General features: G+C 38.6%; 1 protein-coding gene across 1 annotated transcript in view; it reads right to left on the bottom strand.

Moving 5' to 3' along the window:
• LOC124605977 (sperm flagellar protein 1-like) overlaps positions 1–17,140 on the bottom strand; it is a 105,347-nt gene that overhangs the window by 20,091 nt on the left and 68,116 nt on the right. The window contains exon 3 of the mRNA XM_047137942.1: positions 7,609–7,783. Coding sequence (XP_046993898.1) covers positions 7,609–7,783 — 175 coding nt within the window. The remainder of the gene's footprint in view (positions 1–7,608; positions 7,784–17,140) is intronic.

Raw genomic sequence — 17,140 nt, 5'->3', positions numbered from 1 at the left:
AAATAATTGGTAAGATAAAAATTCAATATGTTGTACTGTTTCCAAATTGGCTAATTAGGCTGTTGTGTGCATAGATTCAAGTGGCTTAACAGAGGAAGTATCAAAAAACAAAGTGTTCTCTGATTTCCTTAAACCAAACAAGAGAGTGATACAATAATTGGACATGGGAAGGTAGTAAGGACTGAATCTGGATCAGAGGCTGAGCAGTTGTGCTCTATCATCTATGAGATCAACTTACAGTAATTGTATCTGACAGGCTTCTTGAACTTGTATGCACAATGGCCTTCAAAGCTAATTAGCTTAAAATGGCGCAATGTATCAGATTCTTTTCCTAACAATTATTTCTCAGTACACAACCTACATCCAACACCATTAGAGGCTTTTGAGACTTTTTCTGATTGCCCTGTGTATTAATGATCTTACAGACAATATTAATAGTAGCCTCAGACTTTTTGCACATGATGCTGTTATCTATCATATGTATAGTCTGAAAGAAACTGCAAAAATATTCAGTCAGATTTTGATAAGGTTTTATGTTGGCGGAAAGACTGGCAACTTGCCTTATATGATCATAAATATAAAATTGTGCACTTCACAAAATGAAAAAAAAAAGAACAGTATGCCACAACTATAATATCAGTGAGTTACAATTGGAATGGTAAATGCACATAAATACCTGGGTGTAACACTTCATAGGGACATGGATTGGAATGATCACATAGGCACAGTCATTGATAAAGCAGGTTTGTTTATTGGTAGAATAGTAGGGAAGTGCAACTAGTCCACAAAGGAGACTTGTTACAAATCACTTGTGTGACCCATCCTAGGTTATTGCTCAAGTTTGTGCAACCTGCATCAGGTAAGACTGATGGGGGATATTGAGTGTATACAGAGAATGCCAGCATGAATGGTCACAGATTTGTGTGGCCTGTAAGTGATTGTCACAGAGATGTAAGAACTGAATTGACAGACTCATGAAGATAGACGTAAGCTATCCTGAGAAAACATGCTTACAAAATTTCAGCATCCATCTTTGAATGATGACTCTAGGAATATACTACAACACCCTACATTCGCTCCCATAGGGATAAGAGGACAAGACAGACTTATTACAGCACACACAAAGGCATTTAAATAGCCATACTTCCTGCACTCCATATGTCACTGGAATGGGAGAAAGTCCTAATAACTGTTACAATGGGATACACCCTCTGCCATGCAGTCTACAGTGATTTGCAGAGTATGAATTTATATGTAGATGCAGATAGATACATTCAAGGAACAAGAGGTTTTTGAAGTTTCAGAGGAAGCATTAGCCAATAACTGACTGCCTCCTCAGTGGCACCCATACACAATGATATTGAGGAGGTAGAGGGAGGGGGAGGGAAGAAATGTCATGTCGTTCGTTACAGATACCACACCGGGAATGTATATTCCTAGTTCACAAGTTGGCACCAAATGTTATGAATACTGCTCTGAGAGGCAACCACACAGCAACGAGTGGCTGCCAACTGATGGTCGCCCCATGGTCACATCCTCCTTAGCTGGTATCACCACTACCGAAGTGTATAACATGCCACTACAAGCTTTTCTCACCCCTTCATTATTGTGATACACACCTGCAAGTACTCAGCCCCTCTCTCTGTTCCACTTGGCTACAGATTTGGACACTCTAGATATTCTATTGAATCTGATAGCATTCATGTTCTGCAACTCACTGAGTTAAGTAAATAGTTTTTATCTAACTGTTGTTATGTCTCTCTATATCTCTCATTCTCTGATTTCTACCTTTAGAACACCTTGATCCATCACATGAGAAAAGTCTGAATCAGTGTCTTTCAAGTTCATGTTGGTTGTCATGGAAGCGGTCATTCTGTTTTGAGATGCCTCATTTGTTTGAGCTCAGAATATGTTCTTAGAGACTACAACAGATCTGTGTCAAGGATATTGAATGATAGTTCTGTGGAATACTTCTGCTATCTTTCTTGTATGCAGGTGTGACTTGTGCTTTCTTCCAGCTACTGGGAGTGATCTTTTGCTCGAGGTATTTACATCATATTACCAAAGGAGCTAACTCATCTGCAAATTGGGTATAGACTCTGATATGGATTTCATTGCGCCCTGGACCTTTGTTCAGTTTTAGTGATTTCAGCTATTTCTCATTGCCATTGACATATCTATTTCACTTGTGTTTTTAGGTGTACAAGAATTAAATTGGGCCAACACTCTTGGGTTTTACTTTGTACAGGAAGATTTGGAAACACAGTTAGGCATTTCTGCTTTTGGTTTGATGCCCACAATTTCAGTTTCTTTCTCATCCATGAGTGTCTGGACACTAACTCTGGTGTCACTAACAGTCTTTTCATAAGACCAGAATTTCTTTGGGTTTTGTAAAAGATCTTTTGATAGTATTGTGCTACAGTAGTCACTGAAGGCTTTGTGCATTGCTCTCTTGACACCCAAACACATTTCACTCAGCTTATCTCTATCTGTAGTCCAATGCTTAGTTTTATACCTATTATGCAGTAGCCTCTGTTTCTTTAGAAATTTCTTTAGAGTGACTGTATACCACTGATGGTCCCTTTCATCATGAACTTTTCTTTTGGCTACATATCTATCCAGCACATAGTCAATTATTCTTTTAAATTTGAGCCACAGTTCCTCTACATGCTCCTGTCCTGAACTAAAAGTTTAAAGTTCCTCACTGAGATGTTACACTACTCCTTCTCTGTCTAGTTTACTTAACATACAAACATTTCTACTTGTATTAGTTGCCCTTTGTATTTTGATATTCATGGTTGCTATAACTGTCTCGTGCTCGATGATACCAGTTACAATGTGGACATCCTTGAAGACATCAGGTCTATTTGTTGCCAAGAGATCTAGTATATTTCCATCTCGAGTGAGGCCCCAAACTATATATTCAGAGAAAGCATTTAATAATATTTCACAAGTGCCCACCACTAACAAAATTGTAATGATCTGAATTAACTGTTGGATGTTTAAAGTCTCTTCTGAAGATTATAGTATGATTCAGGAATTTTCGTACAAGTGAGCTAAAATTTTCTCGAAGTTTTTTGGTTACATCAAGAGGTGCGTTTGAGGGTTGATAGAAGGTTCCAATTATAATTTGATGCACTCACATGATACAGAGTCTCACCTAAACAATCTTGCATGCAGCTTCAATTTATATCCCGATGGATTTGAGTTTCTTCTCTACGGTGAAAAATATGCCACCTCCATTTCTTACTGATCTATATTTTGCTATATGCTTAAATTTTCCCCAAAAATCTCATTACTGTCTGCTTCCATTTTAATCAGCTTTCTGCACCTAGTATTATGTGAGCTTCACTGCCTTTTAAGAGTGCTTCAAACTGGCACTTTGTTTTCAATGCTTTGGCAGTCAGTCACTAGGATTTTAATGTTCTGCTGTTGGGTGCATTTCTTTATAACTTACACTGGTACTTCTGGGTTTTCTACAGCTTTCATTATCTGGAAGGGATGGAGAGTCACCTAATATATAAAAAAAATGCTTGTGTGCACCCCACAAACATTCAGCTATATGGGTAGCAGCCTCTGAAAGGGGACCACAATCTGAAGTTGATTGCACCCTGTTCCATCAGTGGTTGCTGGAACAGCATCTTCAACATGCTGTATGGGGCCCCAGGTATACACACTGAATGCACCTGGTGTTCCTCCCCATTTCTTGCTGCCATTTCCCTAAGAGTTACCATTGTTCAGTGTACATTTGAAATGCTGATGATTAACAGACCTTCTATTCTTTGTTTTTGCCTCCTATGCCTCCAGGTCCCACCTTCTTAATATTTTACCTTTTTGCAATTTCTCCAGTTTTTGTCTGCAGTCCACAACAAATAAATGAAGGTCAGAGTTCACATCAGTCCCTGGAAATGTCTCACAGTTTAAAATCTGGTTTCAAAATCTCTCTCTCACCATTATAAATCAATGTGGAACCTTCCAGTATCCCCAGGTCTCTTCCACATATAAAACATTTTACATGATTCTTAACCAAGTTTTAGCAATTATTAAATTATGCTCTGTGCAAAATTCTACCAAGCAGCTTCCTCTTTCATTTCATTCTCCTACTATTTTTCCTTCTCTTCATTTATCTGCTACTGCTTTTCAGTCACCCTTCACAATTACATCTTTAACTCCCTTAACTATCAGAATAATTTTCTTTATCTCATCTTACAGTCTTTCAGTCTCCTATAATCTGCAGATCTATTTGGTATATAAACATGTACTACTGTGGTGGGAGTTGGCTTCCTGCCTGTCTTGGTTATGATAATGCATTCACTATGCTGTTCACAGTAGGTTACCCACTTTAAACCAATGTAATGTTGATCTGTAATTTGAAGATGGTCACTTGACCGCAACTTATTGTCTGTGAATAAATACACAACAATTTTTGATGGTTCTGTGGTGCCATTAAAAAACAGACTGAATCTGTGCAGCATTGTCAACAGAAAATATTTTATCTGTCACACTTTCTCCAAAACAGGACATATAGCAGAAGTCTGTCTTAGCCACTTCCATAGACTCACTGATGGACACATACTGTTATCGCAAAAATAAGCAATATTCAACTGTGCAACTGCTTAGAGTGACTCTCTCTCTCTCTCTCTCTCTCTCTCTCTCTCTCTCTCTCTCTAAAGAACTGAATACTGTTAGCTGTTATTCTAGGGATGCCAGATAGTTTTCTTTATGAAATGGGCACATCAGTGACCATTCTGTATCAATCTCTGTATTGTAATATTAGTGCATCGCAATTAACACCTGAAAAATTTCAAATCTGGAATGTAGCCACCATGAAATTTCAATCCTTTGTCAGTGAACTACATCACTGAACTACAAGCAGGTGACCTAAGCCATCATATTTTTAAGTGTGGTGATCCTACTGTTGCAAATATATTTGGCCTTTATGCACACTCTGTGTTCAGAACTCTGTTCAAGAATATTTTTATGCTATCCAGCAACCAATTGCTCAAGCTGATATAGATGCATTTGATACACAATTTGTTCATCAGTTCAAACTGGGACAAGAAACCACGACCTTGGGGCTCAGATTATGTTTAAAGCTTCTGTGCTTCCTCATTTCTCAATCTTGACCAACACCACTGGGTGAAGAAGTTCTAGATTGGTTATGAAATCTTCTCGAGTTATCAGCCATGTTGTGTCATCATCTTGTTGCAATGTTTCAGTGAAGTCTGTATCCATCATCTTCAGGCAAATATTCATCACCTTTGCCTCAAGATGATGGATACAGAATCCTTTGAAACACTGTGACAAGATGACGATGCCACTCGGCTGATAACCCGAGAAGATTTCATAGCTGGAATATGGCAAGAAAGCCTGCAATCACATCTGAAAAGTTCTAGATTGACCAGAGCAGCAATATTGTTTGAAAGCAACAGTTAAACATTTGATAAACTCTTCCTTATAACTTCATGCTCTGCTGACCAGCATATAAGGCACCTTTTCTACCTATTGCAATCTACATACACCAAAAAAAAGTTTTGCATCATCCTGATTCCCAGAACTCTTGAAGACAGACATTGACTGTGGATATTGTATCACAGACACAGTCCCTTTGACTGTTCAGAGATGTCACTGAACCCACCCAGAGATGTAAACAACCATGCATGAGCAGTGCCGATTAGACGGAGGGGGTCCAACAGCCAATCAGTTCCAGTCATTCCACCACGGAGGTACATGGCTCGTGTTGTCTGTAGCTCAACCTTGCCTAGATGGTTCACTCATGAATCCAGAAAGGGCAAGAAGGACAGATCGGCAGAGTGTTGGGGTCTGGATGGTCCGAATTGTGCATTAATAACTCTGGCACTCTGAGGTAATGAACTGATGGTGAAACCGAGATGCTTGGGAATTCAATGCTCTTGTGGAACGATAAGCCATGGGCTCTGCAATTGTAAGGACACAATTTACGATGAGCTGTGGCCGATGTTGTTTGTGGGTGTTTTGCCATGGCAGATAAACAAGACAGCATGGGCCCAACCTGAACACGCTGTGCTGTAGCATGTTCGCCCACAATAAGGATGTCATGATATTGGAGAAGAAAGCAGTGGAATACGGTATGTGTATTAACCTTCAGTGACTTCTGCAGTGTTAGTTTACTTAACTGTGTGGAGATTGATCAGTAACTGTCACTTTTCAACAAAATTTACAAAAGTGTAAAAGTGTGGCCAATGCCGGATCGGTGTTGTCATAAAGTTGTTATATTTCTTCAGAATGAGATTTTCACTCTGCAGTGGAGTGTGCGCTGATATGAAACTTCCTGGCAGATTAAAACTGTGTGCCGGACTGAGACTCGAACTCGGGACCTTTGCCTTTTGTTCTTTTTGAAGTGTCTAGTCGCCCCTAAATTAAATACTAATTCCACACAGAAAGGGCCCCCAACAAGTGAAGTATCCAGGTGTCTCAGAGTGAACCAAAGTGATGTTGTTTGGATATGGAGGAGAAACAGAGAGACAGGAACTGTCGATGACACGCCTGGCTCAGGCTGCCCAAGGGCTATTACTGCAGTGAATGACTGCTACCTACAATTTATGGCTTGGAGGAACCCTGATAGCAATACCACCATGTTGAATAATGCTTTTTGTGCAGCCAAAGGTCATTGTGTTATGACTCAAACTGTGTGCCATAGGCTGCATGATGCGGAATTTCACTCCCAACGTCAATGGCGTGGTCCATCCTTGCAACCATGACACCATGCAGCATGGTACAGATGGGCCCAAAAACATCCTGAATGGACAGCTCAGGATTGGCATCACATTCTCTTCACCAATGAGTGATGCATATGCCTTCAACCAGACAATCGTCGGAAACATGTTTGGAGCCAACCCGGTCAGCGGTGGCAATATGTGGGGCCAATAAATGCCGCTGGTGGTCATGGAAGGCGCGGTAACAGCTGTACGATTCATGAATGCCATCCTCTGATCAACGGTGCAACCATATTAGCTGCATTCTTCAGACATGAACCCTATTGAACATGCCTGGGCTGTTTATGGACGTGACCCACCAACCACTCTGAGGGATCTATGCCAAATTGTCATTGTGGAGTGGGACAATCTGGACCAACAGTGCATTGATGAACTTGTGAATAGTATGTCACAAATAATATAGGCATGAATCAAAGCAAGAGGATGTGCTACTGGGTATTAGAGGTACCGGTGTGTACATCAATCTGGGCCACCACCTCTTAATGTCTCACTGTATTGTGGTACAACATGCAATGTGTGGTTTTCATGAGCAATAAAAAGGGCAGAAATGATTATGTTGATCCCTATTCCAATTTTCTGTACAGGTTCTGGAACTCTCAGAACCAAAGTGATGCAAAACTTTTTTTGATGTGTGTGGTATCCAATCTAATGTCTCCTACAACATTCATAATCTACCTGTGTGTGGCTCAATATTTTCACTTATGATTTTAACATTCATTAAGGATTACAATGGCCTACACTAGTTTCGTTGCCGCCATTGCAACTATCAGACCTGTAAAAGATGTGGGACAGAAGACTGATTTTCAGTAAGAGGTCTTAGGTAATTGTAGCATATGAAAAAGAATGAACTTACCTGGTTTATCAACAAGTTTCTCGATTAGTATTTCTGTTGTTTTCAGTTTTTCAGTTTCTTTCTCTTTGATTTTTTCATGTACATCATTCAGTAAGCGCTCAATTGCACCAGCTGTGGCTGTGGCCAATTTATCAATGTTTTCATCTTTGAGCTCTAGTCCAATCTTGCTTAAAACCTACGTCAAATAAGTTTTTATGTATGACCTGATAAGAATAGACACATGAGTAATTAGATACACTAATAATCAGGTTAATTTCAATTTATTGAGCATGAGATATTCCTAGCTACAGAATGATGTCTCAAGAAAATAAATAGAGTGCAACTGTGATGAAAATTTTCAGTTCACTAGACAATACTTTTTTCACAATGGGCACCACAGCCATGAATTTGTTGGATGAAGGCAGCTTTTTTCCACTTAGGGTATATTTATTAGTCAACCAAACCAAATGGTAGCACATCATGTGAATATGTTGTCATTTACATCCATATGGCACCTTGTTCTAGCTAAACACTTGATAATAACTTAAAAAGCCGAATCTAGCTGTCTAACAAAGAAGAATTCCAAATAAATACATCGAAGTGAAAAAAATTCTGACTTTATTCAACTACATATCAATCATGTGAGCTCCCCTCTATCTTTCAACTAATAAAATTGCCACTGAAACTTGTGGTCAAAATAACAGGGGATTGAATAAATGTCCAACCTACTAGTAGAGAATTTGGCTCAAAAACATGTCACATGTCACTTGTTACACATCACTCCCTTTGCTCAACTTGGCTGTAGAATCATTGAATTTTTACTGACTACACTAGCAATTATTTGAAACTGCTGTCATGCTTCACAGTTGTCATCAAAGTTAGTACAATACAATAGTTTACTTATGTAAATGAAGGCAATAACCATTTATGATTTAGAATTGAACAAAATTATTTTTATTGTGTAAAACAAATTGCTTGTGGATGGCAGCCTCATAACAGAATAAATAAAATAAAGGCAATTAAGACATGAAAAATGTGTGCAGGAAAGCTAGCTGCAAATCAGATTAGAATGCAGAAAACTCCCTAAACAAGCTAAGATCACAAACATGTTCTTAATTTCAAAATCCAAAAGTGCCTTCACTTCAAGGAAATCAATAATATAGTTTATTATATGATAATACAGTCAGTGAATAGCATAATAAATTGCTAAAATTATTGATAATACTTTTTGAGATAATAATTTAAATGGTCTTTAGTTCACTGAAGCACATCACAACATGATTCAGAAAGTAATATTTCAGTTTGCTTCAGAGACTAACAAGAAAATTTGAAGTTCTCTCAGTCTGTGAACAACTGTCACCTATGACTGATGAAGCAAAGCAGAGTTTAACACATAACATATATTACTGAGCAATGTGGTGCAGTGATTAGCACACTGGACTCGCATTTGGGAGGACGATGGTTCAATCCCGCGTCCAGCTATCCCGATTTAGGTTTTCCGTGATTTCCCTGAATCACTCCAGGCAAATGACAGGATGGTTCCTTTGAAAGGACATGGCCGATTTCCTTCCCTGTCCTTCCTTAATACAATGAGACCGATGACCTCACTGTTTGGTCTTCTCCCCCAGACAACCCAACACCATCATATACATTTTTAGTCTTTCACACACATTGCAGCTGACATTATGCTCAGAATCTGTCTCCATTGCTCAGGGTATTGGGCAACTAGCTGAAAGTTCTGACTCTTTGTAGCCTTAGTTTTTACATTAATTGTCTTCATTTTAGATTTATTTCTTTTTTACAATTTAGTTTTACAATTTAAAGTCACCTTTAGAGTTCCATGGTAAATGGTAATGACTATAAAGGTCATTCTTGGATGGAGTGTCTTAAATTCTAGTTTATGACTCTAGTTCTAAATTCATACTTAATCACTGTTATTAATATGTTCCCACTCCGCACATAGAGGAGGCACTGAGACATAAACAAACATAATGAAAAGAGTCCTTTTTTGGAAGCAGAAAACACATCCATGCACACACACACACACACACACACACACACACACACACACACACACATGTGCACGTGCACGTGGACACACACACACACACACACACACACACACACACACACACACACACACACACACACACACACACACACACATGTGCACGTGCACGTGGACACACACACACATACACACACACACACACACACACACACGGCTAGTGTCTATGGGGGCTCAGGCCCTACTGCTCATGCTTCTGATGGAAGCTACATTCTGGGGTGGGGGAGGGGGTGAGCAGGGGTGTGGTAAGAACAGGATGGAGCTCCTAGGTACAGACTCATGAGGCTGTGCTGTGGGAGGGGGGAAGGGCATAGGGGAGAGGAGAAATGTAAGATGTAGAGAAGGGGAAAAGACTAGTAAGTGTGTTGATGGAATAGACTCGTCAGACTTTAAATACCTAGGAGTGACATTGCAACTAACAGCCAAATACTTCACAAAACAAACAACAGAACATGTAGCCCAAGCAATAATAGTAATACAGGACATCAAAAACATCTGCCAACTCAGTCTAGAAACAGCCATGAAATTATTCAACACAAAAATCTTGCCAATCCTGGCCTACGGGATGGAGGTTATATGGGACCACCTGACAGAAAAAAATCTAGAAACACTAGAAAAGGTGAAATCGACTTATCTAAAAAGAGCACTAGGTCTCTCAAAGACAACAAGATCTAGACTAGTGTATCTGCTAGCGAGAGAGACATTCCTAATTGAAGACATCAGACTTCGATGTATGATGCCACACACCAGGGCTTCCAGAAAGCAACTGAAGATCATGGAGGACAAACGAGAAAAAATATGGCCGGAGTTCTATGGCACTGAAACAATGATGAACCGCTCATGGACAGCACCAAACTTCGAACAGCGACATGTCGTAACTAGACTTTCTATTCACGGCTTTCATCATCTAACCTGCAAAAACAAAACTTATCATGACCCAACCACAACATGCGTATTTGAACTGTGTAACGAAGCCGGTGAACGATATCACATAGACTTGTGCAGTAAAAGAGTGAAATCGATAAATGAATATGCATAAATGTAAAATGTTAAGCAAAGTAACTGTATATGGCTATTTGGCTGCAATTTTATTAAATAATGAAGAGAGCAACTGAAGAGTGGTTAAATATATTTATGTTTGGATTTGGTTGTGAATTGGGCTTTGTGCATTTGTATGTGGTTCATGTGTGGTCTGTTCCCTATCATGTGTCAAGCATTTGTGGCATGAAGTTTGATTAGTCAGTTTTATGGAGGGATGACATTTGCTGCAGGGTACACCTCTGTCCTGGGAATATAAGTGTGTCATGCTTATGTTGCACCACTGAAATGATTTTGCCATTATTTAAATTTCACAAAAAGACCATTAAAACTATACATGCACAAAAGTACCTGAAGTGGGTAGATATTCCAAATGATCTTTTGATGCCCGCCACCCAGTAGCCTCAGAATTTACAATACATGCACCATATTCACATGCAAAAAGCCTTTATTATTGATACTATGTACAAATTGGCCTGAATCTCTAGTTCACTTGATTCAGAATGTTCAGTGGTAACAGCACCTTTTGGATCACATACTTTTAGTCAGGATTCTTTACACTTCCAAAAAGATCATACAGGCATATTTTCATTCATGTTTTGACACAGTAAACCAAAAGAGTCTCATCTACTTTACTTCTTTTTCGAGCACTTTTGGTTGAAAGTATCACTTTATTGTTTAGCACATATTTCCAGTGGAAATTTTTGGTTGCTGATTCGGAAACTTTCCACTAGTAGTGCTCAATTCAGTTACATATAGACCAAATTGCTGTAAATCTGTTTTCCTGTTTATCAGTAATTTAAATGACTTATTCTTACTGAAGTATTATATTGATCATGAGTGAAAAGTGTCTGACTTGCCATTAAACTGTTGTATGTTTTGGTGTGGTGGATGTTGTAGTTATGTCCATAGGGGTGACTGTACTGGTGTAGGAACTGGGAAAGTAAATGAGGATCTCCAGTAGTTTTGTAGGATATGTAGTAGCGACTGGAAGATAGTGGAACAAGAAGTAAAACTGCTGTCCTTGGAGTTGAATTACACAGGGCTAGGAAAGATCTGGACAGTTTAAGAAGGTAGAAGACCAATGAAAGGTGGGAAGTGGCAGCGGGCAACCAAAGAAACAGGCCTAGAACTTCATACAACAGCTTTGTGGTGGATGTGAAAAATAAGTTTGATCTGTAACTTCAGTTAGAAACAATGAGCCTCAAGCAGGTGTGGATGTAGACAGGACACAAGAAACTTTCAGTACTAAATTGCAAAGACTTCCCCAAGGAAGAAATTGTAGTTGTACTGGAGGGGACAGTACTAACAGAGATCCTGACTACAATACAGACTGTGACCTGACAAAGACTGCATCAGCATCAAGGCATACCAATGGTTGAGTTTTATCTGCTCTCAGATATCATGACCAACTCCATTTGAACTCTTCTGTCAGGAGAATTAATCTGGAGTTGGAGCAGTTGCTTATGTTGGGTGCAAGGTCACATATTGGTGTGGTTCCTATTGATTCTCTCAGTAGAAGGGGCTTTACAAGACATGCCTTCATCTCAACAGGAAAGGGAAGGATAAACAGACTGGATGTAGTGGCAAAAAATTTAATGTGGGGAGTCACTCTTATGGGTGACAAAATACCAGTATTTACAGGGTCCAGAACAGCACCTTTTTAAGGTATGGAGGATAGAAAGAAATCAAGTTTAATGACAGGTTTGGATTGAAAGAAACCTTCAGTTGAGGAAGAAATGAAATAACATAATTTTGCCACATTGTATCAGCAATAAAAATTTTTAGCAATCAGCAAAGTTTTATTTCCATCCAATTTTAATTCAATCAGTGTGACTCAAAATAATGTTAATGAACTAATTGATTGCACTGGCAACTTACAGTCATCAAACCCAGTTGAATTAATCTGCTTGTCTGAGCATCAAGCGACCACTGGTATAGATGTGTTAAGTGTTACTGAGTTTAGGTTAGTATCTCACTTTTGTAGAGCAGAAATGGAGAAAGAAGGAGTTTCCACAGTCATCAGGATGTATCATAAATTTATGAGCATCAGCATTCATAAATTTTGCATATAGCAGTCTATGGAAACATGTGCAACAGAAGAATTTCATAATACATCCTTCATAATAGTAAGTGTGTACTGAACACCTACAAGTAACTTTAATCTGTTCATAAACTGCCTTGAAGTTCTACTGGCTTCTTTAACAACAACAAAACAAAGAAACAGTAGTTGTTAGTAATTTTAATGTAGATTTTCTTAAAAAAATCTCCCAGTAAGAATTTGCTACTAAGTAACACTATCATTCAACTTAATTCCCATTTCAAACTTCCAACCTAGGCTAATGGATTGCTCATAAACAGCCATTGATAATACCTTTATAGACAGGTCTAATGAACAAAATTATATTACAAAACCAATAATCAATGGCCTCTCAGACCTTGACACACAGTGCCTTTTGTTAAATGTTGATACTGAACAGGATATAAAATCTATCAAACCAGAATTCAAGAGGATCATCAGTAAGCCAGAGAGGGATTATTTTAGGGATAAACTGGAGTGATGTACACAGAGCTCATGGTCCAAATGAAAAATACAACACTTTTATTAATAGAGTACTTAACTAATTTAAAACTGTTTCTCCCCAAAACCAACTCAGATTAGACTAAAGTCTACAAAGAAGCCAAGGATTAATGAAGCCAAAGATTACTCAAGGAATAAAGGTATCTTGTAAAATAAAAAGTAAGCTCTATCTGTCAGTCAGAAGCTGCTCTGAAATGTGAAATGCATTTTATTCATCTCATAATGTGCACAATTTCAGAACATATGTCTGATGTACAGGAGACATGTCAAGGTTTCAATATGCTTATTTAAAATTTTGGCACACTTAAAATAACACTTTGTGGAGAGTTTACGTATTTGAAATTTGTCAAACTTACAGTATTTGCATCTACTATAACTGTCATAATTTTTTATTCTATTTTAGGGATCCAGCTCAAAGTATCACTTTGTCCTTCATGAAATCTTCCACAGAGTAGTAGCATTGTTCAATTAGAAAATAATGTAACTTGCTCTTTATAATATTTGTCTTCATATTCATTGTGTCACACCCTTTTATTGTGTTGTCAATTTTCATGGCTATATACTGTGGAGTCTGAGAATGCAGTTTTAAGTGATGAGAGGTGAGCATAAAGTTCTCTTTATGTCTTGTGTCATATGAGCGTTGAAAATGTTTTTTTTAATAGATCAGCTCTGCTGCATAGGAAAAGGGAAATGCTACAGCACACTACCAGACATGTTGCAAAATATTAAAGACAGTAATATGGTGATCAAAGCAAATATGCTACAGAAGAGGATAATCACACCAGGCAACACAATATAGACAATATCGGATACAGGGAATGAGGAGACTGATAGAACTAGACATGAAGAAGGGCAGATAGCATAAGAGTAAATGAAACATTGGTAACAGGTGAGTGTACCATTGCAAAACATTTTAACTAGCATTTCATAACTGTTACTGAAAAAATAGGGTTTTCAGGTTCAATGCATGTTGCCATGGAGTATCTCAGACCAGTCACTACAAAATATGACCATGACCCTCATTACATGAGTAGACGTAATCTAGTGGTTGTGATAAAATATCAACAATGTTAATTAAAGAGTGTGCTTCTGAGATTAGAAACATATTCTGTTGTTTATCAGTGGATCACTTCCTGAGTTGTTGAAATACACTGTAGTTAATCCTTCGTTTAAAAATGAAGATAAAGAAACCCATCAAATTTCCATCCAGTTTCACTTTTGCGAGCATTCTAGAAAATTTTAGAAAAGGTAACAGCTTCTTAACTGTATGACAGCAAACAATATATTGTCAAACTCACAGTTAGTATTTATAAAGGATTCTGATATTGGGAAGGCTTCCTACAAATAATGTGAGAATGTACATAATTCATTAGATAATAATGAATAGATGATAGTCTTTCAGTGCCATTTAACTGTGTAAATAACAACATTCTTTTAAGTAAATTATAATATTATGAAGGAATAGGAAATGCCACAGATTGTTAAAATCCTCTAACTCTGTCAGGAGTGTCATTTAGGAAAGAGACATGTATTAAGCTTTTAGGCATCATCCAACCAAAAACTAACGACATGAGGCACCCCACAGGGTTCCAAATGAGAGTCCTTACTGTTTCTTGTGTGTATAAATTATCTTCCATCTTTAACATTACCAGATCCAAAGTCTGTTCTGTTTTCTGATGATAAAAACATTATGATGAATAGCAATTCCAGTATAATCTTAAAAATACCAATTAAAGAGATTTTCAAAGACATTAACAAATGGTTTCTAGCAAACTGAAGCCCTCAGTTACAGAAGAGGGATGGTTTCAAGTATAATGTCTCCTAATCCATTCATTGCTCAGAGCTGAGTGTGTTTATTCTGTTAAATAAAGCTCCTACTTTTTATGGATCATGAGAAAGATTTTTCAAGCACTACCACTCTGCATAATAAATACTTGCTACTCAAAGTGTGAATAGCCCTAATTCTAACTGCACACAATAAGTGGAGATCCTGCATAATATTTAAGTCAACAAGACCTGAGCAGCAACCATAATTTGAAAAAAAGATACAAGATCACTCACAAACCAACTGTATCAAGATTAGCTGTGCAATTACAACCATTCTGGCCCCATAACCCTGTACTGTGATTAGTACAAGTTGAAATGAGTTTCTACTATGCCAGCATCACCGCTTTACCACGGAAGTACAGGATGTCATAACTGTGCCACTGATAGCAAATGCTTATGACAAGCTCAAGACAGAATTAGTTTGATGAGTCACAGTCTGACAGGACGACAGAACTCATCAAGTGCTGATGCAGAAGGATACTGGAGACCACAAGCTGTCACAAAACTATAGGAACTTAACGAGCAACATGGATATCAATACTGTTCCGAATAATTTCTGCAAACCATTTGGAGCAGCTGCCCACCACCACACGTCAGGGTGACAGTAGAATCCAAACAGAGATGACAGTAGAATCCAAACAGAGATGCCATTGAACAGTGGTACAGAGCTCATTTACAGAATTTAAGAAGCCATCATTCCTACTCAGGTTAGCACAGAAGCAGAGCCGTGCAGCAGTACAGCAATGACAGTGGCAGTCATGCATGCTGATTACAACTCTCTAGAGAGTTATTGAGTACACAAATCAACAAGCTGTTTTTCAAAGCAGTACTGACAATGATAGAGGGAAATACTGTAGAATTCAGAGCATCTTCTATGCTGGTACCATCAAAAGTTGAGAAAGCAGGCACAAAAGTGTACTGTGCTGTGTCCCTTCCCAATTGCCAGTGGCAGCTGGTGGTAGGTAGAGCTGACTGCCTGTCAATATTACAGCACTTGCTTATCAATGGCAGGAAATCAGTCTAAAAATATTTGGTGGACACTGTTCTGATTTAAGTATATGGCCACAAACCTCACTGCATCACGGCAGACCACCAATGGCATTTTGTTTGTCAGCAGTGAACAGCTGTTCCGTACTGACAAAATGGAACCCATCAAAAAGCATTGGATTAAGTAGTGTGTCACCACTTCGTATAGGACTTCACCATTGCCGATTTCTCAGAAGCAATAGTAGGCACTGATCTTCTGACTTATTACCATCAATTGTCAGGTGTGGCAAACACTCAGCTTATTGACAGCATTACCAGCCTGATTACTACATGATTCCACCACAGCTCAGCAGTGTACAGTGCCAAGTTAACACATGCAAGCGATTTTAAGTACACCACTCTGTTACAGCAATTCACAGCTATGACTAGACCTCCAAGCACTCAGACAAGTGCTACATAACACAGTGAATCATATTAAAACTGTTGATGGAACATGCAGATCTCTAAGTTTGGAACTTGATCATCTGGCTATCACTAAAGCTGAGCTTGACACCATGCTCAGCTATTATCCAACCATCAAGTGGCCAGCTGCACCTGGTACCTAAGAAGTGTAGTATGGCATCTATGTAGAGGTTATCATGCACTTAATGCCAGAATTGTGCCAGACCACTACCTGGCGACATTTTTGTGGGACTACAATTACACATTGCATGGTGCAACCACATTAATTGTACCTGATTGTGCCAAACCCTATACCCAGATCCCAGTAGCAGAGGAAGTCGTACCAAAAACAGCATTTACCACTGCATTTGGGTTAGCTGAGAGCATGTACATGACCTTTGAGTTACAGAATGCTACTCAGACATGGTAATGATTTTATGATTCAGTTCTGCAAGGTCTGCCATTTTGTTTTACTTACCATGATGATATTTTTCTATTTTTGGCCGCCAAGGAACAACACCAACAACATCTTATTGAAGTGTTCAAGTGCTTCAAGCAATATGGTGTGGTCTCGAACACAGCTAAATGTGTGTTCCTGCAATCTGAGATTA

This window comes from Schistocerca americana, chromosome 3, assembly GCF_021461395.2.
Source record: "Schistocerca americana isolate TAMUIC-IGC-003095 chromosome 3, iqSchAmer2.1, whole genome shotgun sequence".
Taxonomy (NCBI): domain Eukaryota; kingdom Metazoa; phylum Arthropoda; class Insecta; order Orthoptera; family Acrididae; genus Schistocerca; species Schistocerca americana.
The sequence above is the reverse complement of the archived record's forward strand: the minus strand, read 5'-3'. Positions and strand labels throughout refer to the sequence as shown.